We start from the raw sequence: 24309 nt of genomic DNA on the forward strand, positions 1-24309 counted from the left end.
TGACTGTCTGATATGGAAGCTGAGCTTCCCTGGTGGCTCAGATGGTAAAGAATCCACCTGCATGCAGGAGACCCAGGATCAGTCCCTGGGTCTGGAAGATCCCCTGGAGAAGGGAATCGCTACCTACTCCAGTATTCTTGTTTAGAGAATCCCATGAACAGAAGAGCCTGGCAGGCTACAGTCCATGGGGTTGCAGAGTTGAACATGACTGATCCACTAAGCACAACACAGAACTCATCCTACGCAAGGACAACTTCATCGAGTTTCTGTGACTTTCCATCTAGAGCACGGGAAATAAGACAAAAATGGTAGCGTGTGTCCTTCTGAGAAATACACAATCACGATGGCCATTCAAGTTGCCTCATTATGGTTTTCTGAAGATTAGGCACATTTTCGGCACTATAGAGAAGTAAAATAACCAAATATAGGAATATCTTTAGAAAATCATGTTTCAAACTGGTAAAGGTAGCTCAAATACTTATATACAGCAAAACCACTTACTTGTGACCTGAGTTTTCCTTTATCCCCATCCATCCCTTGAACAGGCTTTGATGCAAATCCCAGTCGGTGTCCCAGGCATCTTCCTGCATGGCTATGCCAGGCTGGACTCTGGGTTCAGCTAAAACACAGGCACAAATGGTATGACATACTCTGTCCCTCAAATGATTTCTACAGTATCGAGATGTAGGGGTGGGCTTTAGAAGCAGCAGCCTATCATTAATGGGAGTACCTTGGGGAGGGAGTGAAGGCGTGAGAGAACAGTAAGATGACTTACATTTGGACAGAAAAGGCAAGCCGACATAGCAATGATCCCCGCACTGCAATCCAGGATCAAAGTAAATGTTTGCAATCTATAAAGGGGCACAGGAGAACCATGAATCCCCAATCCACGGAAGGTCACAATAACAAAGGACAAAAAGATGGAATCTGCAAATACAACGCGTTCAAACCTTTGATTTTTTCCCTGGCTCCAAGTCTTCCTTATTACCCCGCAATCGTTTGTAGTAAAAACGCACGTCTTCTGACAAAGATCGTATCTGTTGGATCTTTACCTTCTGTGAGAAGGAATTCATAATATTTAAACTCTGATGAACTATTTTCCCCTGAAGGAAGAAAACAAACAAATTCATTTGTAAATGGCTGGATTTTCTTCAGAACACACACTTTAGAACTCACAGACATATTTACAGAAGACCAAAGCTCAAAGGACCCTTAGAATGTTCAGAAGTTGATAAGCTTTAAATCTGTAATCAGAGCCCCTCCTCCAAATATATGTATTTCGTTGTTGTTTTTAAGGCCTGTTACAGAGAAATTAGCAAGACAAATCTTTGCAATCCTGTAAAAATGAATTAAAGTAAAAGTGCTCACATAACAAAGGTGCAGAACTAGCTTTGAATAAAGGAAAGAGTCACTATCAGTTTGTTAAGAAAGGTTTGTTTATACCAAGCCCAGGCTACCTTAAGAGTTTCCAAATTCAGGATGAAATAATTATGAAATCACTGAATTCTAAAAATCCAAAGCTAAACAAGAAACAAAAAAAAAAAGCAGATTTATTTTTCTCAGAAAAAGTATTTTATTAAAAAAAAAAATACTATCTGTGCCAAAGAGAAATTAGACTATCTTTTAAAAACATAGGTTATCTGGCATCGTATTAAAATGAAGCATACAGATTAAATCATTACATTACCAATGACCGTGCTGATCAGCTATATGTCTCTTCCTGTGATAGGGTACCAATTTTATTTATTTCTTTTTTATAAAGAGATTTATTTATTTTTTTTGTTATGGAGCACATCATGTTCCCTGACCAGGGATCAAACGCACGCCCCTGCATTGGGAGTGTTGAGTCTTAACCACTGGACTGTCAGGGAAGTCCCAAGGTGCCAGATTAAAAAACTATATATATGAAAGAATCATCAATAAGAATCATATTATGACCTTTTCCTTTTTTTTGTTGAATATAGAACCAGAATCTTATAGCCTGATTCCTAGACTTTTAAAGAAGTCTAAGATGCTCAGGGCTTCCCAGGTGGCACTAGTGGTAAAGAATCTGCTTGCCAATACAGGAGATGCAAGAGACTGATCCCCGGGTTGGGAAGATTCACTGGAGGAGGAAATGGCAACCCACTCCAGTATTCTTGCCTGGAGAATCTCTTGGACAGAGGAGCCTGAGCACCTAAAATGATCATACCCACTGGTCTAAAATTTGGTATGAAAAGACTAAGAAATTAAGAGAATGCATAGTAAAAAGAGTTCAATGATGGTGAAAAGTGAAAGTTGCTGGGTCGTATCTGACTCTTTGTGACCCCACGGACTACACAGCCAATGGTATATAGCTATATAGTATTCCAGGTCAGAATACTGGAGTGGGTAGCCTTTCCCTTCTCCAGGGGATCTTCCCAACCCAGGGACTGAACCCAGGTCTCCCACACTGCAGGTGGATTCTTTACCAGCTGAGCCACCAGGGAAGCCCAAGAATACTGGAGCGCATAGCCTATCCCTTCTCCAGTGGATCTTCCTGACCCAGGATCGAACCAGGGTCTCCTGCATTTGCAGTCGGATTCTTTACCAACTGAGCTATCAGGGAATGTTGGTGAGATTAAATCTAATTCTTATTAAATACAGTCTAAACAGAGTAAAACGCAGTAGAAAGAAAAATAATTATTAGAAAAATAATAAGAAGTCTACAAATTAACTGTCTTACTGGAAAGGAAGGTGGAAGAACCATGTGCTTTGGGAAGCAAGTCAGAGAACCCACTGCGATCACAGCCTTCACAGGAATTGTCAGGATCTGTGGAGGGAAGAAGCAAACCGCAGAGAAACAGGTGTGTAAGTCCTAGACGGACCTGACAGTTGTTGCGCTATTTTAGGAGATTTAAAACAACCAATCTTGGGACTTACATGAGCAATAACCAACTGGTAAGCAAAATTAAAATCACGCACGGATACTGTTTAATCTATCCATGTACTGTACAAAATGCACTGAGACACGTTTCCATGTACTTCTCAGTGGTTCACTGAAAACAAGGTAAACAAGACCAAACATGGGGAAGGACTGAAGAACAGATTTTTCATAATATAGGTGATTTTGCAGATTATTAATTTAAAAAGCAAAGTCCAACTATACTCTTAAAACAATGCATGAAAAATCCAGCATTTTTAAAAGCTACATAGCTCTCTACTTTTTTGTACGTAGCAATAAATTAATGTCAACCTGATTTTTAAAAAAACGAGCTGAATATTCCAGGTTTTAAATCTCAACTCACACTCTATTTGCAACTCACAAGGACACTTTGCTAAGGAAATGTACTTATTTCTATCAAAAGTGATAAATGTAGATTCCTCGCTTTCGGAGATAATTAATTTGATATACTCCCAACATATCATTTATTACTAAAAGATCAATTTTGTTTATTCTGAATGAGTTTGCTTTCATGGGTGGCAGGGGTTGTATGTGCTGAAAACAGGTAGGAGAACAAAAGTAGCTTGCTGACTTCAACAGTGCTCAACTTCCCAAGAGCTTTACAAGAACGCATAAAAATATTTAGACTTGGCAGAAACACATCCCTTCAAAATCTCATTGAATGCAACATGTCAACCCCACATAAAGTCTTTAAAAAGGTTCACTGATTTTCATTTGGTTCCTGACTTAGAATGACTCATGTAAACATAATTGTGAGAACTCAAATTAAGATGTGATTTCCTGATTGTATTTTCCTTTTTGGCAATGTTACACAGCAGGATATTTATGACCGCAGAAAGAGAGAGATCTAACCTCAAGAATTTCAGCCAGGGTCCATGTAATGCTACAGCCATTTGTAAGCCATTCTAACAGCAAATCTAAAAGTGCCAAATGCATTTTCCTAACGTGGCTTTTAGTCAAGAGATTCAGGTTTTATCAGAAAACTATGAGCTAATAAAAACCATTATTTTGTAAACTATTCTCAGAAGCTTAAGTTTTTAAAAGTATCAAAGTGGTAAACTGTAAATTTTTGAATAAACTTAGCTATAAAAACAAAAAAAGGACTGAATTTTTCAGAAAGACCCCACTGACCTGAATCCCTGTAAATAAAGTCCTTACCTCATAGTCTGTCGTGATCTGTATAGCCCCATCATGAATTCCTTCCAGTTTTTTTGCAGTAAGTTTGACTCTGAACACTGCGAAGTATCCTGAAGCTAGAATTACCTGTATGGAGTAGAAATTGCATCCTTCGTTAGCCTTGCTAATTGAAGTTTTCTATTAAAATGGAAAAGAAAGCTACAAAAACCCTTCAGTTTTAAATCAGTGTTAACTCATATAGGTTAGGAATTCAAAATCCTAACAAGCTAACATAGAATTAACATATCATCATGTACAAATAACTCAAAATAAATAACACCCATCTCTGGATGTTTATCTATTATACTTATTCCATGGGCTACTGAGAATACTGGTTCCCCAAGGAACAGCTGAATTCTCAGCTGCTAAGTTGGGGAGGGGTGTGGGCCTCATCCCCCAGTCATATACCTGCATGGTCAAAGGGAGCGCAGGCTACAGCAGACGGATGCAGCCTTCCCCTACCCTTCAGAAGCCACGTCAGGGCACAAGTACACACAAAGCTGGTTCTGCTTCCAGTTCTGAATTTAACTTTGGCGTGTTAATACCCATGTCTTCAGATCAACTGAGACTGGGTCACACGAAAACATCAAAAAATCAAGGAAAGAAGGAAAAGTTAAGCAAAGCAATTTTGAAAGAAAGCAGAACGCAGAACATGGATCTTACTTATTTTCTCAAGCTATCCTGCTGATATTTCTGGTGCTTAATCTTTTCAATCGAGAAACTTCCAAAAAAACATGAAATTCATTTTGTTAAGTTGTACTTTAGTCAGTAGTAGTTATACTTTACCTAGAATTTACATTTACCTCAAAACAACAAATGCGGGTGTACCAAACATATCCACTTCCCCCCTTTAGAAGCATTTCTATGTTGGTTTTATGCAATCCTAATGTTTTCATCATGACTGTGACCACCCCAATCAAAGCATGTGTCTGAAGAGCATGGAGAGTTGTTGACAGTGTGTGTTTCATAAGGAACAGGACGCTCATTTAATTCATATGTTTGGCTTTCTGGAAAATAGCTGGACAACAGTTGAAAGTTTACAACTTAAACTTTACAAATTACAAACTTAAAAAAAAAAAAATCCACATTTTGCAGAGTTGTTATTTTGAAGCTGGCAACTCACTACAACTTCCTATTTTAAGTAAGGAAGGGTTCATAAAAATGATCTCATCTTTCTATCCCTTGGTTCTTATATTTATGTAGTTTCTTTTTAAGTTCTTATCTTGTACTGGGGTACAGCCCATTATCAATGCTGTGATAGTTTTAGGTGCACAGAGAAGGGGCTCAGCCATGCACATACATGTATCCATTCTCCCCAAACTCCCCTCCCATCCAGGCTGCCACAAAACAGTGAGCAGAGTTCCCTGTGCTGTACAGAAGGCCCTTGCTGGTTATCCACTTTAAATATGGCAGTGTGTACATGCCCATCTCTTATATTTATATAGTTTTATATAAAAGTGAATTCTAAAACCCCAAAGTTTCCAGCAGGTTTCATGTTACTGAGTGGACCCCTCAAACACTTTAAATAACACTAAGTAAGGGTTAACATGTGCTATTGTAGGAGGAAATGATCCAGAGTTCTAAGATTATTAATTTATAATGTATTATGAAAAACAGTATAATTCAACCATCTCAGATTAGATCTACATACAATTTTACTTTAACTTCGTTGTTGAAATGAACATATTAATAGCTGGTCTCATTATTATCCTTTTTCAGCATTCTACTTGTATTAAAAATAAAATCTCAGCTGGAGTGACAAATATTACTTGTCATGGGCATATTCTTTTTTGTTTTAAAAGGAGACTTTATTTATGAGTCAAATTTAAAACATTATAAATTATTAAAATGCAAATACCCAACACCCATGTATCCATCACAATATCTGATTATGAAGCTTGAATGCCACACAGCTGCAATTAGAATACACATTATCCAGTACTGTTTCCCACTTTTACATAAATCCTTTTTCAAATTTTTTACATACAATCCTACTTACAGCTTATCTGCTTTAATATGCAACCATAAAATCACAACTTTATACATTTGGTTGTGGTTATCTGGAATTATTAATACTGCTATCACAAACATCTGCATTCTCACCGCTTCTGGCTCTTTAAATGACTTCCACAGGAAGAAGTCCCAGGAGTGGTATACATTGCCAAATTATTCTCTAAAAAACCTGATTTGGGGAATCTTTCTCATACAAAATGTTTAAATATGTTTTTATGGCCTATGGCATTCCATGGAAAGGTCTTTGTCAACAATCTCTGTGCATAAGGACATCTGCTTTTCCTTCTGTAAAACTGCCATGAGAAGTTCTATCCTAACCTTCAGAGGAGGTTATATTCTGCTCCTTCCAAGTCGCACAGATGATTCTACTAACTCTGCTCTGAGTAAGTTTAAACTCTGAAATCGCTTTTCAGCAGTGGTGAGGGCCTAGACTGATATATTCACTTGCTCTTGTCTCATGTACTTTTATGACCAACTGTACGTAAGACAGAGTAAAAGCGTATGGGGAGAGCCACACAGAGATCAAACAAATGATGTCTGTCTCACTGATACTGTCTTCCAGTCAATACAGAGAACTGAACAGAAGTATTACTGCAGAACTGAAAACAACTTCTGCTAATGTGCAGGGTTCTTCCTTTTCCTAGTGAATTCAATGAACAGAGTTAGTTTAGCACCCATGGACATTTCTCCTGTAATTGGTACCTGTGCTATATCTTAACTCCTTTGAGTCTCAAGTGCTCTCATCATGAAAGGAGTGAGTTTAAGTAGATTACCTATAAGGTCCTTTCCACATCAAATAGCCAATGCTGTTATGAATCTCATAATATTTTGAGGAGGGGCCTCCCTGGTCATCCAGTGGCTAAGACTCTGTGCTCCCAATGCAGGGGGGCCTGGGTTTGATCCCTGGTCAGGGAACTAGATCCCACTTGCCACAACTAAGAGTTCACATGCTGCAACTAAGACCCAGCACAGTCAAATAAATAAATTAATATTAAAAATAATATCACGAGGAATAGTCTTCTATTTGTGATTTAGACACACATCTAAGTTTAAGGAAACAATAGAAAAGTTTACTTACTGATGACTGGTCTGACAGGGAGGATTTTTCAAACTCGGGAAGGCTTGAGATGATTGTAGTTCTATTGCCTCTTTCAGTGGCTACGAGTTCTATTGATAAACCATCGCCTATAATATGCCAGCTTTTTATAGCCAACTTAAAAGAGAAAGATATGGAAGCAATTATTGCAGCACTGTAACTGCAGCATAAAATCTCTAAATGTGATTTAGAATAACAACAAATTTTTCTTTTCCTACCTCAATTGGATTGCTGTTTATAATGGCAAATAAAATATTACTTGCTTCTGTTGCACTCAGTATACCAAAATCTATGAAACGTTCTTCTATTTTGGGGGGTAATACAAAGTACTGGAAAGACAGAAAAGAACTAGATTAGATGTAAAGTTACACTTATGTAACAGTAACACTTCAAGAAAAAGTAACTATATTAAGGTACACTAAGGTTCCTACATTTTATGTAAATATACACATACATAATACATAATTAAGAACTTTGTATAATGGAAGTATTTTGAGTACTAGGTGAGATTAAGTGGAGCCCTGGAGATTTAGGCAAAAAGTCCCCAGTCTCAGCAGACTTCACGCATTCATGAAAGCAGCTACCAGCCAGTCATCATTTAAGCAGAAGAAATGCAGGAGTGTCAGTGGTATGATACCGCAGGTCCCTTTGGTTCTAAAGTTCTTACTGATGCTAGGTTTTTGGAGGACCACACTTCTATCTTTTTGCTTTCTTTTCATCTTTTGCATCTATCAGGTTTCTTTCTTTCCCAAACTTCTTTCATGGATTACCCTAAGGACAGCTTTGCTTGGGGTTCCCCCCCTCCCCCGGGCCCGGCTTATTTTCTGTATTAGAAAGACTTCTGTTTCCTTTCCTGCCGTTATTTAGATGACTATTCCATCTGTGTCTTTCTACCCGATTCCCTGTTTCTTATCTGATTCTTCTCTTCAGTCTTGTGTTTTCAGTTTTGGTCACCTCTTTCCTACATAATTCCCTTTTCACTTGCCCTGTAGTATTTTTTAATTTTTTTTGCTTATTATGTTTCTTCTGCTTAGTTTGTTTTTAGCTTGCCCATGACTGTAACCATTTAAAAGCAAAATCAAGAGGAGTGGACCTGATCTAAACAGAGGTGTAGCTAGAGAAGTCAACTGTGTCATGAGGAGATACGGCTGCTGGGAGGGTGAACATCTTGGAAGCACAGACTAGGGAGGAATTAGAACAACTTGTTAAGTACAAAAACAGCAAAATTTAAGTGTCTGCAACACAACTACTTAATAGTAGCTGAAAACAACAAAGATGTGGAGGGAGTTTAAATTTTAAAAGGTAGGTAACATACTTACATCTAAAAAGCCTGTATATACCCGTACAGGTAAGTGAAACTTAGAGGCATTGGTAATAAGTAAAATATTGTTATCTATGTGCATGGACGATGTGGATGGCATAAAAAATAGAGTAAAAATGTAGCCTGATCCATTTGGTAGAATTAAGACTGGTTTGCTGAAGTTGTGAACCTAGGGGATGATGGGAGAGAAAAAACCGTGTCAGTACCGTTTGCTTGACAGACTGGTAAAATCAAAAGTATGAGGGGTCAGAAACATACTTTAAACATTGTTTTGGCTTCTTCTGGTAGCAACACATCATGAATGAGGATTGCAAAGCTGAAAGTGTTAGTAAGGTAAATTGGCCTTTCCACAGGATCAGCAGGACTGTCTCGAATGTGAAATAATGTTGCAGCGTGATCAAATCCCAAATAACTATTTGAAAAAAACAAAAACAAATCATTTTTATTTTCACATGTTAATTTATAATGCAAGTTCTTTAGCGGTGTGTAATAATTTACGTTTAGCAGTAAGGACTGTTGTTAGAGAATTAAGACTATAAATATTTTAGTGATTGACCATATGATTTAAAAGAAAATTTATTATAGTGTAATAAAAAGAACTATTTGCTACCACATTATATGCAACCAAACAATGAACATCAAGAATGTACTAACAAAAAAAGTTTTAAGCTATTTAAAAAAAAAAAAACATGTTTATGATTCAGTTGCAACCAGCTTTGTTAAAACAAGTCCCTACTAAGCTGGACATGAAACTATTACTGGTTAAAGTAGAAAATGAACTACATATATTATTACCTATTTGTAAAAAGCTATAATTTTAGAACAGTGTTTAATGGGTTTATAAAGGAATAAAAATGATTTTGTTTCAAGTGACAATATACTTTAATAAACAAGGTATAGTCATCTGCATGTTACAAAAATAATTACAGAAACGAAATGCTTCAAATGATTTAAAAATCACAGATTCACTTTTCTATTGCATTATGGAATCATTAGGATTTCATTTAAGCCCAAATCATATCATCCCATTTACTTCTTTCTTCTAAAAGTAAAAAAAAATAAAAAATGAATGAAATACAGAAGATTTTTCTCCTTTATGGCTGAAGTTTTTTTAATACTAATTCCATGGAGTTTATGTGAATTTGCCTACTACCTCTGCTAAAGTCAGAGAGTAGGAAAACAGAACTTACTGATTAGTAAAAAGTTACAAAGTTTATTTAAAACAGAAACTCACCCATCTAAAACCTCTGCTTGATATGGTATTTCAAGTTTAGAATAACTCTTTTCCTTTGCTTTCACAGTTATTTTCCCAGAAAACTGAGATGGTTTTTTTGCCTTTGATGCTGAAAGGAAGCACAGAAGATAATCTGCCACGTTCTGCTACCAATGAGTTTACACAGAGGAGGATGAGGGTGACTCTGCGTGGACGGATAGAAATCTTAAAAAGACAGTGAGCTTTCAAACTGGCACACAGAATACAGTGGCAACACTTTAAGTCAAACATCACATTTTCCATTCAAAAATGCAAAGATATTTCAATTTTTCTGGAATGGGATAAATAGGTAAGGAACTAGCAAGTGAACACCATTCAGGAGGGAAAACGCTATAATCTGAGCAATTTCTCTATCACCATAAGCTCTGGCTTTACGTACAACAGGGATTCTCAACCTCGGTGCTGTGAACATTTCAGGCCAGGTAAAGACTGCTGGCGGGGTGGGGGTGCGGCGGTGGTGGGGTGGCTGTCCTGTCACCGTGGAATGCTGGGCAGTGCTGTCAAAACAGCTTCTGTCTGCCAGACATCAGCTGCTTTACCCAAAAGTGTCTGCAGATGTTGCCAAATGTCCCCAAATTGAGAACTGCTGGTTCATAGCTGATTAAGAAATAACATTCCTTGTGTGGTCAGAATCTTGCTATAAATACCGATAAAGTAGCCTGGTGCAAGAAATGCCAAGAGTTATGAGACATACACTCTCCCTGCCATCATACTGTTCTCAAAGATGAAGTTAAAACCTTTAAATTTTGGATCACTTGTGACTTTCCTTCTGGAATTACAGAAATACTCAGTTGGATCCAATCTGGGTACCCATTAGATGTTCCTTTCAAAGCAAATAAAGAACCTGTTTATGTTTATCTCCTTTAAAGTACTTCAGGAACACTTCCACTTATGAGAGGAATTTTATATGTAGGGTCTGCAAATGTGTGTTATCCAACTTTAGCATAAAAAAGGAACAAAATAATGGTATGACATCTAGTACGTGGCTGTGTACAGGCAGTGTGAATTCAGACTTTTACACCTCCCATAAAGCCCCATTTCTTTCTGCTTACTGTACAGCCATTTCTGGATGCTTTTTTTTTTTTTGCTATTTATTCTGACATAAGGCCTGGTGGCTGCCGTCTATGGGGTAGCACAGAGTCGAACACGACTGGAGCGACTTAGCAGCAGCAGCAAGGCTGATAACAAGGGCCATAATTTAGGCATTTCATAGTACCTTATCATGGAGAAGGCAATGGCACCCCACTCCAGTACTCTGGCCTGGAAAATCCCATGGACGGAGGAGCCTGGTGGGCTGCAGTCCATGGGGTCGCTAAGAGTCGGACACGACTGAGCGACTTCACTTTCACTTTTCCCTTTGATGCATTGGAGAAGGGAATGGCAACCCACTTCAGTGTTCTTGCCTGGAGAGTCCCAGGGACAGGGGAGCCTGGTGGGCCGCCATCTATGGGGTCGCACAGAGTTGGACACGACTGAAGCGACTTAGCAGCAGCAGCACCTTATCAAGTTATATTTTAGCAAATGAAGTGGTTGAAGTGTCAAGAAAATTCAGTTAAAAATCATAAGGAATCATGACTTTATGAGACAAATGATTACATGGTAAGTCAACACTGCAGAGTGAATATTCGTGGCACGTTCTGAAATTTTTATGTTTTTTATTTTTATAATTAATTAATTTGGCTGTACTGTGGGGCTTGCAGAATATTAGCTTCCCAACCAAGACTGAACCAGGGCTATGGCAGTGAAAGTGCTGAATCCTAACCACTGGACCGCCAGGGAATTCCCCCTGAACATTTTCAAAGTTAAGTAAAAAGTGCATTTCTTGATTGATGATTTTCACAGGAATCTCAATATTGAGATTTGTATTGTAATCTAGGGGTGGTGGTGGGGAAGGAGGGAGCAAGTGTGAAGTGGAGGGATTTTTCCATGATGATGAAAACCACTTTCAAACATGAGGGGGAGGAGAAGTGGAGGAAACCTCTCCTCTCCCACCTTCACCTTGAGCTTCTTGAAAATGGGCCCTTGCAGAATAAATCTGGCAGTTTTTATAATAAATAAAAAGCACTTTTAAGAAATGTAGCACTTTCTTTAAAAGATGCCTTCTCTTGTCTTTGTGCTAAATTTTACATAATTTCTTTAAGAAACACTTCTTTTAGACTCTGTGATCTCAGAAGAACCACCACTCCTGACATTCACTTATGAGTGGGAGCAGTCACCAGGCTGTCAGCACAGGCGCCGGAGAAGGGCGAGGGGCCCCACACAGCACAGCTGCACTGCCCTAGTGTGTGCCCCGGCCTTCTTGGACTTATCAGATCTGTCTGTCCTTAGGGTCAGAAACTCTTTCTCAGTAAGGGAAGGCAATGTACTTGCTGATACTGACACTAATAACTGGCGGTCATGGCTGGTGTCAGAAGACCACTCATCACACATTTGGAAATATCTGTGCCATCAAGCCTTCAATACGGATTATTTTTTGACAGCTGGTTTATGAAAGTGCGCCATGTGTATAATCTCAATTTCTTCAGGCGTTTTCCCTGAGCTCGTGGGATGAATGCTGTGTTGGCAGCCAAGTGTGCAGCTGCTCCAGGCCTTCCATGTGAGAGGAGTGAGCACAGACACCTCAGAGACACTGGGCCCCACTCAGGGGGGTCCGCAGTGGCCAAACATTCTCTCCTGACGAGGAGCTTAGCTATAAAATGTGGATTATGAGCAAAGATGGCTTTATCATGAGGCCAAAGCTCAAGCTTCAAGGCTCCTCACTTGGATAGGCCATTATGAGAAAAGCCCCATTTGGAGTTTCAGCTTTCATTAAATTTAATCACACATTTAGACAGCCATTAAGTTACTACTCAAAACATTTTATGATAGCAAATGCAGTACACATCTTCTAATTAAGCAGGCAAAACTGAATAAAAACATGCTATTAAAACAAGCTAAAGTCTGAGTTAACATTTCAAAAGTCAAAATACACAATATACATGCTTGAAATAACTGTTATTTAACTTGACAATTCTACATTAAAGGCTGTCATTTTAGTTTAGATAGGACTGCCTGCCTTGTTTATAAAAGCCAAAATATGGAAATGTTACAGAAAACTTTACTTCTGCTCTAAAATTCAAATGTGCTTCTGAAATTCAAGTATGTATCAATTACAAAAATTAATGACTTCATAATTAAGACAAAGCTTAATAGATACATATAGGAAAGAGCCTAGATTAAAAAAAATTTAATTGCAATCCTAATGTATTTGCTAATACTAATTCAGGTTTATGAAATTATAATATTTACTTTCAAGAAACAATCAAATAAGAGTTCATGATGGTTTACAAGAAAAACCAATCTGACTAGTATTATAAAATCTAACTGTAAAATGGTCTGGGTTTTTATATTAAGATGTCAACACAGATGTCATCTAAGTTATCAAAATAAGACCACTCTATTAGAAAAAGTTGAATACTTACCATCAAAACTAATACTTGCTACCTTCGTATATTTACTTTCTGAAGCTTTTAATGTAATTGGTTTAAAGTGTACAGTGATAGCATCATTTTGTGGTGTAGGTCGAACACTCTGCAAAGAGAAAAATTTACACTGCATTATTTTAGTCTAGTGGTCCAGTTTATACTGAAAAGTGTACTGGAAAAGTGAAGCAGAATCAAAATCTGAAAAGTTTAAGTGGTCGCTTTAAATGGAGTAGGCTAAATGATAAAATCTCAATTTCATTAGACAGTCTTTATGAAATAAAATGATGACCAGAAGGAAAAATGTGTGATAGATAAGTGAGTATTAAAAAATCCAAAGTCAAACTAGGACAATGAGTATAAATACATAATAAAGAAAAAAGGCATTTCTTTTTAAAATGAATGTCTAATTCACATAAAAGAAAAGAGGACCTTCAGGGTTTACAACAGGGGCTGAGGGGCTGAATGGTGAAGTGGATGGCAGGAATGTGCAACCTAAAACAGGTCAGAATGCTTTCAACTTAAAAGAGTTGAATTTAAGAGAGTTTGAATTTTCTATTCAAAAAGCTAAGCTTCCCAGGTGGCTCAGTGGTAAAGAATCTGCTTGCCAATGCACGAGATGCAAGAGACACAGGTTCAATCCCTGGGTCAGAAAGATTCCCTGTGGTTTGCAAAAGAGTTGGAGATGACTTAGTGACTAAGCAACAAACGTGCCTAAAGAGAAAGAAGGACAGTCCTTTGAAGGCACAAGAAGCATCTCAGGAGAGTGAGAAGAACGCTGTCGCTTGCACCATGTTCAAAAAACGCTGTCGCTTGCACCATGTTCAATCACAGGAAACAAAGTTGCTTACCTACAGAGATAACAGATACTGCTTCTTAGTTCCAGTCAGCCCCTCCCATTGCTGGTCAGTGACTCAGCTGTCAGGGTGTCTTTACTGGGCCTCGGATGATGGTCCTCAGGAGGGCCCTGTGGTTTTCTGTGCTGGAAATCTTAATTGCCTTAGCTCTTGGCTGCAGGCTCTCCCAGCATTTTATTTCTATCTTTCTTCTTCTTTGAGAACTCTTACTTTGCTTCTGAATCACTAATGGGGGGATGGGGGTGCTGACAGGTTCATATCAATATATTTGTTATCAATAATTCTGCTGTTATTAGCAGTCATTTAAAGTATGAATCTTTTCCTTCCTTGAAGGGTATGCATGTGTATATGTATTGATATGTATTTTTAACAGTAAAACAAAGCAGCCTGACTATAAGATAACTGGAGAAAGTTCATTTGGTTTCGTCATACTATGCTACTATATTTTTTCTGAAGGAAAGGAAAGCAGTACAGAAACCCAGAGTGATGAGTTTACAACAAAAGAATTTTAACTATTTAACCTGCAGTGTAAATTTCTGTAAGCTGCAATTTACTCTGGGCCATGTTTCTTCCTGTAAAATCGTAGGGGACTGGATTAGGTTATTTTCTAAGTTTCCATCAGGGGCTTCCCTGGTGGTTCAGTGGTAAAGAATCCACTTGCCAATGCAGATGCAGGTTCAATTCCTGGGTCAGGAATATACCCTGGAGAAGAAAATGACAACCCACTCCAGTGTCTTGCCTGAGAAATCCATGCCTGGCTAGAGTCCAAGGGGTAGCAAAAGAGCTGGACATGACTCAGCAACTAAACAACAACAAAGTTTTCATCTATCTAAAAAATGTGATTCTATTAATTTTGCTGTTTTTCTTAGAATTAGTCGTATTTATCCTGAGGGCTTCCCTGGTGGCTCAGACGGTAAAAGCATCTGCCTGCAATGCGGGAGACCTGGGTTCGATTCCTGGGTCAGGAAGATCCCCTGGAGAAGGAAATGGCAATCCATTCCAGCACTCCTGCCTGGAAAATCCCACAGACAGAGGAGCCTGATAGGCTACAAGTCCATGGGGTCGCAAAGAGTCGGACACAACTGAGCGACTTCACTTTCACTTTCTTTTCATCCTGAGGTCAGGATTTATTTTGAGAAATGATCACGTAAAGTTTTGCAGTTTACAGAGGACACGTTCGGTCCCTAATTCTTTCACTTGCTCTGTTGACTGTGATACAGCAGCAATGGAACCTTGACCATTTTCAAACACGCTTAAAGACTGCAAGCTGCAGTTCATCAGTAATAAGCACGAGCCTATGCCAGAAACAGCTAAGCAATGGTATTTCTTATCACATAGTCATTGTTAAGTAGTAAGAACTTAGTTGATGATAAAAAATGCTTTTCTTATATGAAACACACTTTAAGACTTTCCTTACCAGAGGAAAAGTTTATATCCGTATTATTAATACTACCTTAAAATAATAGTCATATTATTTTACCAATAGTGTATTACTAATAGTAATATTATTTACACTAATAGTAAAATAATATTCAATTGACTCACGTTTTGTACAAATGGTCTGAAGTGTTCACTTACTACCATTCAAAGAAAAAAACACCCCAATCAGTTAAAAACCCGTTTTTCAAGGAAACAAAAACAAAGCAAAACAAACGAAAGACTTAAACAGCTGGCTCATTCTGGTGGCTTTAAATGAAAAGTAATAAATAATCAGAAACTTGTAATAAGCATATTTATACTAACAATATATTTCAGCATCAGTCACTAACTGTTGTTTACTTAAAGATAATTGAGAAGTGGAAAAAATGTGGCAAGATTCCCAGGAAAGGCAGCTTGCGCAGGCTCTAAATATAGTTCCAGTCTTTCTCACGACATTCATACCCAATTATGCTCAGTAACTCTCAAGTGAGACACCAGGCCCAGGACATTCTGAAACGACTCAACTGCTTTAAGCAAGCAAAAATAAATAAATAACTTTCTGGTATACAGCGATTGTATTGTTAATAGTAGGTGCACAGATTTTCTAAGGCTCACGTCAAGTTTGCACAGGTAAAATTTAAGAACATCTGTGATTTCTTATTAATTAGCAAGGAAACGTCATACAAAGGTGTTTTAAGACATCTCAAGCAAACTTACTCCATTATTTATACAGCATTAATGTTTTATAAATGACTTCAGGCTCTACTACAAAGCCACAGTTATCAAGACAGTATGGTACTGGCACAAAGACAGAAATATGGATCAATGGAACAAAATAGAAAGCCCAGAGATAAATCCACGCACATATGGACACCTTATCTTTGACAAAGGAGGCAAGAATATACAATGGAGAAAAGACAATCTCTTTAACAAGTGGTGCTGGGAAATCTGGTCAACCACTTGTAAAAGAATGAAACTAGAACACTTTCTAACACCATACACAAAAATAAACTCAAAATGGATTAAAGATCTAAACGTAAGACCAGAAACTATAAAACTCCTAGAGGAGAACATAGGCAAAACACTCTCTGACATACATCACAGCAGGATCCTCTACGACCCACCTCCCAGAATATTGGAAATAAAAGCAAAAATAAACAAATGGGACCTAATTAACCTTAAAAGCTTCTGCACATCAAAGGAAACTATTAGCAAGGTGAAAAGACAGCCTTCAGAATGGGAGAAGATAATAGCAAATGAAGCAACTGACAAACAACTAATCTCAAAAATATACAAGTAACTCCTACAGTTCACCTCCAGAAAAATAAATGACCCAATCAAAAAATGGGCCAAAGAACTAAATAGACATTTCTCCAAAGAAGACATACAGATGGCTAACAAACACACGAAAAGATGCTCAACATCACTCATTATCAGAGAAATGCAAATCAAAACCACTATGACGTACCATTTCACACCAGTCAGAATGGCTGCGATCCAAAAGTCTACAAGTAATAAATGCTGGACAGGCTGTGGAGAAAAGGGAACCCTCTTACACTGTTGGTGGGAATGCAAACTAGTTCAGCCACTATGGAGAACAGTGTGGAGATTCCTTAAAAAACTGGAAATAGAACTGCCTTATGACCCAGCAATCCCACTGCTGGGCATACACACTGAGGAAACCAGAAGGGAAAGAGACACATGTACCCCAGTGTTCATCGCAGCACTGTTTATAATAGCCAGGACATGGAAGCAACCTAGATGTCCATCAGCAGATGAATGGATAAGAAAGCTATGGTACATATACACAATGGAGTATTACTCAGCCACTGAAAAGAATACATTTGAATCAGTTCTAATGAGGTGGATGAAACTGGAGCCTATTATACAGGGTGAAGTAAGCCAGAAAGAAAAACACCAATACAGTATACTAACGCATATATATGGAATTTAGAAAGATGGTAACAATAACCCTGTGTACGAGACAGCAAAAGAGACACTGATGTATAGAACAGTCTTATGGACTCTGTGGGAGAGGGAGAGGGTGGGAAGATTTGGGAGAATGGCATTGAAACATGTAAAATATCATGTATGAAACGAGTTGCCAGTCCAGGTTCGATGCACGATACTGGATGCTTGGGGCTAGTGCACTGGGACGACCCAGAGGGATGGTATGGGGAGGGAGGAGGGAGGAGAGTTCAGGACGGGGAACACATGCATACCTGTGGCGGATTCATTTTGACATTTGGCAAAACTAATACAATTATGTAAAGTTTAAAAATAAAATAAAATTAAAAAAAAATGTTGAGGAAAACTATATTTTCAAAGTTGCACTATAGACGAGCTGTGTCAGGAAGGCTTGAACCTGGGCATCTTGCTTACTGATTGTGAGGAGCTTATATTAGGAATTGCTTACTTTAGTGTGTGTGTGTGTGTGTGTGGTCAGTCATGTCAGACTCTTTGTGACACCATGGACTGTAGCCCATCAGAGTCCTCTGTCCATGGGATTTTCCAGGCAAGAATACGGGAGTGGGTTGCCATTTCCTTCTCCAGGGGATCTTCCCAAACCGCATCTCCTGCATTGGCAGGTGGAATCTTTACCACTGCTCCACCTGGGAAGTAGTCTTATATCTTGAAAAGTGAAGAGACACTGAATTCCCTGAAGGGAGGGAGGCAGGGACCTTTCTCATATGCACCAGTCTGTAGGTCTGGCATACTACGGAAGAACCCTGGGAAGCTCTCTTAATATTCAGTTTCCATGGCAGACGGGTCCATACCCTGGCTGATCAGGCAAGAAGTCCAAGCTATCATCATCTCTCAAGTGGACCACTGCAACAGATTTTTAACCTTCTTCAGTTCATTCTCTAAAAAGCAGCTACAGTGACTTTAATAACACATAAATCAAATGATATCACACCCTTGCTTAAAATTCCGTAATTTTCCATTGCCCTTATAGTAAAACCAAAACCCCTCCCAGGAGCCCAGGAAACCCTGCTCGACCCTCCAGCCCGTCTTTTGCATCTGAGCCTGGTGAGTTTCAACATTTGCAGCTGCCCCTCAGGTCTTTGCACTTGCTCATCCCTGTGATGGAACACTTGTCCACCAGCTTTGCTTTCCTTATGGGGGCCTGCTTCTCACTCTCCAGTTATTACCTCAAATGTCAGCTCCTCAGAGACAGCACTACCTAAACCAACTCCTTCCTCGACTTACATGCCATTCGGTTTATTTCTCAGTTTACAATAATGTTGCATACCTGTTTGTCTGCCTCCCAACTAAAAAAAAATGAGCTCAGTAAGGGCAAGACCTTGGTTCTCTGAGTCTCTGCTGTATCCTGAGTACTCAGCACAGAAGCTGGCATACAGCTGATACTTACTGAATATTTACTGAATGAGTGGATGAGGGAATGAATGAATGAATGAGGAAATAAATCTACCATAACACAAGCAAGAGTATAGGCTTCAGATGTTAGAAGAAAACATACACAGGTAGGCACAGATGTAGATCTAGGACAGGTACATAAACCAACAGGCTTTTAATAGGAATACTGAATACAAAATCAAAATGATATAGTCATAAAAACTTGATTGATAAGTATACCTAATATACTTTCAAGTAACTTTTGCATTTAATATGCCAGCAAATTTGGAAAACTCAGCAGTGGCCACAGGACTGGAAAAGGTCAATTTTCATTCCAATCCCAAAGAAAGGCAATGCCAAAGAATGCTCAAACTACTACACAATTGCATTCATCTCACATGCTGGCAAAGTAATCCTCAAAATTCTCCAAGCCAGGCTTCAACAGTACATGAACCGTGAACTTCCAGATGTTCAAGCTGGTTTTAGAAAAGGCAGAGGAACCAGAGATCAAATTGCTAACATCTGCTGGATCATCAAAAAGAGAGTTCTAAAAAAACTTACCTGCTTTATTGACTATGCCAAAGCCTTTGACTGTGTGGATCACAATAAACTGTGGAAAATTCTGAAAGAGATGGGAATACCAGACCACCTGACCTGCCTCCTGAGAAATCTGTATGCAGGTCAAGAAGCAAAAATTAGAACTGGACATGGAACAACAGACTGGTTCCAAATACGAAAAGGAGTGTGTCAAGGCTGTATACTGTCACCCTGCTTATTTAACTTATATGCAGAGCATATCATGCGAAATGCCGGGCTGGATGAAGCACAAGCTGGAATCAAGATTGCCAGGAGAAATATCAATAACCTCAGATACACAGATGATACCGCCCTTACGGCAGAAAGCAAAGAAGAACTAAAGAGCCTCTTGATGAAAGTGAAAGAGAGGAGTTAAAAAGTAGGCTTAAAGCTCAACATTCAGAAAACTAAGATCATGGTATCTAGTCTCATCACTTTATGGCAAATAGACAGGTTAACAATGGAAACAGTGACAGACTTTATTTTTTTAGGCTCCAAAATCACTGCAGATGGTGACTGTGGCCAAGACATTAAAAGACGCTTGCTCCTTGGAAGAAAAGTTATGACCAACCTAGACAGCATAATAAAAAGCAGAGACATTACTTTGCCAGCAAAGGTCCATCTAGTCAAAGCTATGGTTTTTCCAGTGGTCATGGACAGATGTGAGAGTTGGACTATAAAGAAAGCTGAAAGCCAAAGAATTGATGCTTTTGAACTGTGCTGCTGGAGAAGACTCTTGAGAGTCCCTTGGACTGCAAGGAGATCCAACTAGTCAATCCTAAAGGAAATCTTGAATATTTACTGGAAGGACTGATGCTGAAGCGAAAACTCCCAATGCTTTGGCTGCCTGATGCAAAAACTGATTCACTGGAAAAGACCCAGATGCTGGGAAAGATTGAAGGCAGGAGGAGAAGGGGACGACAGAGAATGAGATGGTTGGATGGCCTCACCGACTCAAAGGATGGTGAGTTTGAGCAAGCTTCGGGAGTTTGTGATGGACAGGGAAGCCTGGCGTGCTGCAGTCCATGGGGTCGCAAAGAGCTGGACACGACTGAGTGAACTGAACTTTTGCATTTTATATAGCTGAATTTAGTTACTTTAAAAGGTCTGACTCATTTTCCCTATTTGGAAAAGAAGGACCTGTGTATCTTACAGGAGAGTTGCATCAAATAAGATAATCCATAAAGCCTAACTCATGGTAAGAGCAAAAATGTTCACTTACAATGTATTCTAAAACTCCTTAATAAAAGAGAAAAGTAGGAACGTGGGCCTATTTATACTTATGTTTAATTACTATAAATGAATTAAATAGTAAATTTTTTTCATTCACATTCTTAGAATTGCTGATTTCATTTTTCTAGAAAATGTTTATTTTTCAAGACATTTGGGTCCATTCATTGTATGTAAAAAGTTAGACCAGAATGTGTGGGCTAAGAAAAGGCACTTTCCCAATAAACGTCTGAAGTGAAATGAGATTCACTGAGTTGTGTCCCACTCTTTGTGACCCCATGGACTGTAGCCAGCCAGGCTCCTCTGTCCATGGAACTCTCCAGGCCAAGAATACTGACTCTGGATCTCCTGCATTGCAGGCAGATTCTTTTACCATTTGAGCCACCAGGGAAGCCCCCAAGCCTGTACATATGGAGACAGGACTTCAGGCCTGAAATCTGCCCAACAAGCATGAGAGCTCCTGCACTGTGCGAGACAATCCACAGGATCAAAGAAACCAGTAAGAGACAGACAGCAGGCAAGAACACACACATAATAACAACAATTATCTGATGTCTCAAACTGGGGCAACAGCAGGCCATCCACCCACAGCCAAGAGTCTGACCTGTACGCATGTGCACGACTGGCTTTAAAGGGGACTCCTAGAATGAAGCCAGATGGGGAGTTTCAGGAGGTCCTGCAGAGGCCAGGCCTCTAGCATGTGGGCAGGAAAGGGAGGTGTGCACACAGCATCACGTATGTGGTAACTGTGCTCCTTGCTGCCAGCTGGGCTCCAGAAGAAATTCTGGACCCGGAAGTTCAGAGAACAAAAGCAGGTTGTAGCCAAAGCAACCTGGATAGACTGAGCAGAAAGAGTCACATCCCATGACGGAGGAGACTCTGATACACTAAACTGGAAAAGTCTGAAGAAAAAGAATCACAACTCTGAGTATAAAGTGAGATTCTGAAATGTTATAATAGAGTGGTGATTCTTAGGCCTTTTCATTTTACTGGTAAAACCTGAAATGTGTGTCTGTGTCTGTAAGGAAGTCTAACTTTTTATTTTTGCAAATGTGAGGATGTTGGGGATGAGGGGAAAAAGGAGAAATTCCTACTCTCTTCTACCTTTATTCATAAAACAAAGGGTAGTTTAATGTTGAACCAAAAAATAATAGAGGAATTTAACATAACCAAAGGTTGGTCCTCTGAAAGGGTCAACAAAAGTGACAAACCTTTAGAGAGACTGACTGAAAAAATTTTTTTAAATAGAGAGGAGACTACAATTTCTAAAATCAAGAATGGAAGATGGGCCATTACTATCTACCTCACAGAAAATAAGAGCATTATAAGTAAACACTGAACAATGGTATGCCAACAAATTAGGTAACTTAGATGAAATGAAAAAATTCCTAGAAAGACAGAAGCTACTGAAACTGGCTCCAGAAGAAATAGAAAATCTGAATAGGCCTATAGCAAGTAAAGAGATTGAATTAATAATTTTAAAACATCCCATGAACAAAAGTTTAGGTCCAGATGACTTCACTGGTGAATTCTATCAAACATTTAAAGAAGAATTAACACCAATCCTTCGCAAACTCTCCCCAAAAACAGAAGAGGAAAGAATACTTTCCCACTCATTCTATTAAAAAAACAAAACAAAACAAAACTCCAAACAATTCTCCCCAACTATGTATTACTTTTATTTATAAAACAACAAATATTTTAACATCAAAGAAGTAAGTATATTATCTCAGAATGGTTCTTATCCAGAAAGGGTGTTTATAACTTTATGTTAATTATGTTGACATATACACACACTCATATTTTTATAAACATTTACATTGCTCATTTTTCTATAGACTCGTGAAAACTTCAATACAGATTAAATAATCCCTAACCCCTTAATATAGCAACAATAGTCAGCATTTTGTTTGTTTGTTTTTTAAAGAAAAATACATTTGTTTGTTTTTTTAAAAAAAAAAACACATGTCATCTATGGAAGGGTCCTGGCCCTTGAAGACCTCCCTGAGGAGCAGGGGCCTGAACCCCAGTACACTTAGCAGGTCTAACACTGGAGTGGTAGGAACTGCAGGCTGGGGTAGTTTCAGCTCCACTGTATCCTAGGGGAAGCTCTTTACAGACTCCATTCCCCTAACTCACTCCCAATTCTCCTACCAAGCAAGAAATACTAGGTCATATGTCTGACAGGACACTGCTTAATCTACAACTCTCCCAGTAAGCAAGGTCACTGTGCATTAAAATGTGGCTGCCTGGGGTGACCATCTCTCCCATTACTTGGGGATTGTGTACCCTCTTCTTCTTGGTCTCTACTCCATCAGTTGGTGGTAAATTCTGGGTTTGGGTAGAAATGGACAATGGTCTCTAAGTCTCAAAGCCCAGCTGATCTATCTCACTTTTATCAGAGTTCTCTGAATATAGGTTTTCTGACACCAGCACAGGTTATAATAAAAATACACTGCTTTCCTCTTCCATTATTCTCTGTGTAACTTGGGAACCTCACCTCCATGACCAGGAGGTGAGGTCATGGGCTAAAGCAAAATCTGGATACTCTAGCTCCCTCAAACCATCGCATGACATGCCAATTCCACTACAAGGCATCAAAGTCACTTGTTCTATGCGTATGCGTGAGATGGTGAGAGGACCCTGGTTCCAGCGTGCTACGGAGGATAACTATGGCCGATGCTAGTCAGAAGGGGCCCCTGTGTCACAGGTTAACAGCACTCGACCACTACCTATCACATCTCTCTGCTTCCTGATTTCTCCTTCCAACTCATCTGAATCTTATATCTCTTTTTTACTTAACCATACCTTAAGTCTAACAACCTATTTTTCTTTATACACAGCACACAGATCCTAGGATTCATCAGAATCCACAGGCCTAAATAGGAACCTCATGAACTCTAGTTCAGAGTCCTTGGAGAAGACTGTTCACATGCCCTTCTCATCCTTAAAATCTGATCAGACAGGCAGAACAGGTTTCCTATACTCTATTTTGAACCAAAGTGTCACCAGGTCACCACAAAACAGATGTCCTTTAGAGCAGGAGTTTATTTTATAACTTTGATATAAGTTTAAAAACAAAGAATATATAAATTAGGAAAAAATATAAGCGAAAACTTACTGTTATTGGTACATCTTTTGTTCCTGAATTTAATAAATGAAGATTTAAAACTTTTGGTAGATCTGTTAAAATTAAGGAAAAGAAACATTTCTTAAAGTGGTATGTTTTCTATAACAAGTTAGAATCTTTCTCTTATATCAGTTTAAATATATTTTAGAATGTGAAGTAGAATGACAATCACATTTTTAAAAAGAATGTGACAATAACATTTCTAGACAGGAACTGCCTCACTTTTAAGGACAGTGAGTACTGTAAGAACTAAACAATCAGATCGAAAAACAAACTTTTTCAGTGAAATTGACATTATCACCAATCTTTCAGTTTTCCAGCAAAGCACAATGAAGCAGTTCAATAAAGCACAATATGAAATTATTATACTAAAACCAAATCTAACCTTCAAGAATGGGTCTTCAATCCTAAACAACCAAATTTCAATTACATTTGGCCCCACAGGAGGAAGCCTGTATTACATGCCTTCTTTTTTTA

The 24309-nt window shown here is 38.7% G+C and overlaps 1 protein-coding gene across 6 annotated transcripts in view; it reads right to left on the minus strand.

Annotated features, from left to right (window-relative positions):
• Nucleotides 1–24309, minus strand: part of TMEM131 (transmembrane protein 131) — a 182051-nt gene that overhangs the window by 32996 nt on the left and 124746 nt on the right. For all 6 annotated transcript variants that reach the window (XM_055539390.1, XM_055539389.1, XM_055539388.1 and 3 more), the window contains 12 exons: nt 23824–23885; nt 13264–13372; nt 9764–9872; nt 8788–8941; nt 8528–8698; nt 7427–7537; nt 7191–7325; nt 4082–4186; nt 2705–2791; nt 951–1103; nt 776–851; nt 502–619 (listed from right to left, as the gene is read on the minus strand). In XM_055539390.1, the coding sequence (XP_055395365.1) occupies nt 502–619; nt 776–851; nt 951–1103; nt 2705–2791; nt 4082–4186; nt 7191–7325; nt 7427–7537; nt 8528–8698; nt 8788–8941; nt 9764–9872; nt 13264–13372; nt 23824–23885 (1390 nt within the window). The remainder of the gene's footprint in view (nt 1–501; nt 620–775; nt 852–950; nt 1104–2704; nt 2792–4081; nt 4187–7190; nt 7326–7426; nt 7538–8527; nt 8699–8787; nt 8942–9763; nt 9873–13263; nt 13373–23823; nt 23886–24309) is intronic.

The sequence above is a fragment of the Bubalus kerabau genome, chromosome 11 (assembly GCF_029407905.1).
Source record: "Bubalus kerabau isolate K-KA32 ecotype Philippines breed swamp buffalo chromosome 11, PCC_UOA_SB_1v2, whole genome shotgun sequence".
In the NCBI taxonomy this organism is placed as follows: domain Eukaryota; kingdom Metazoa; phylum Chordata; class Mammalia; order Artiodactyla; family Bovidae; genus Bubalus; species Bubalus kerabau.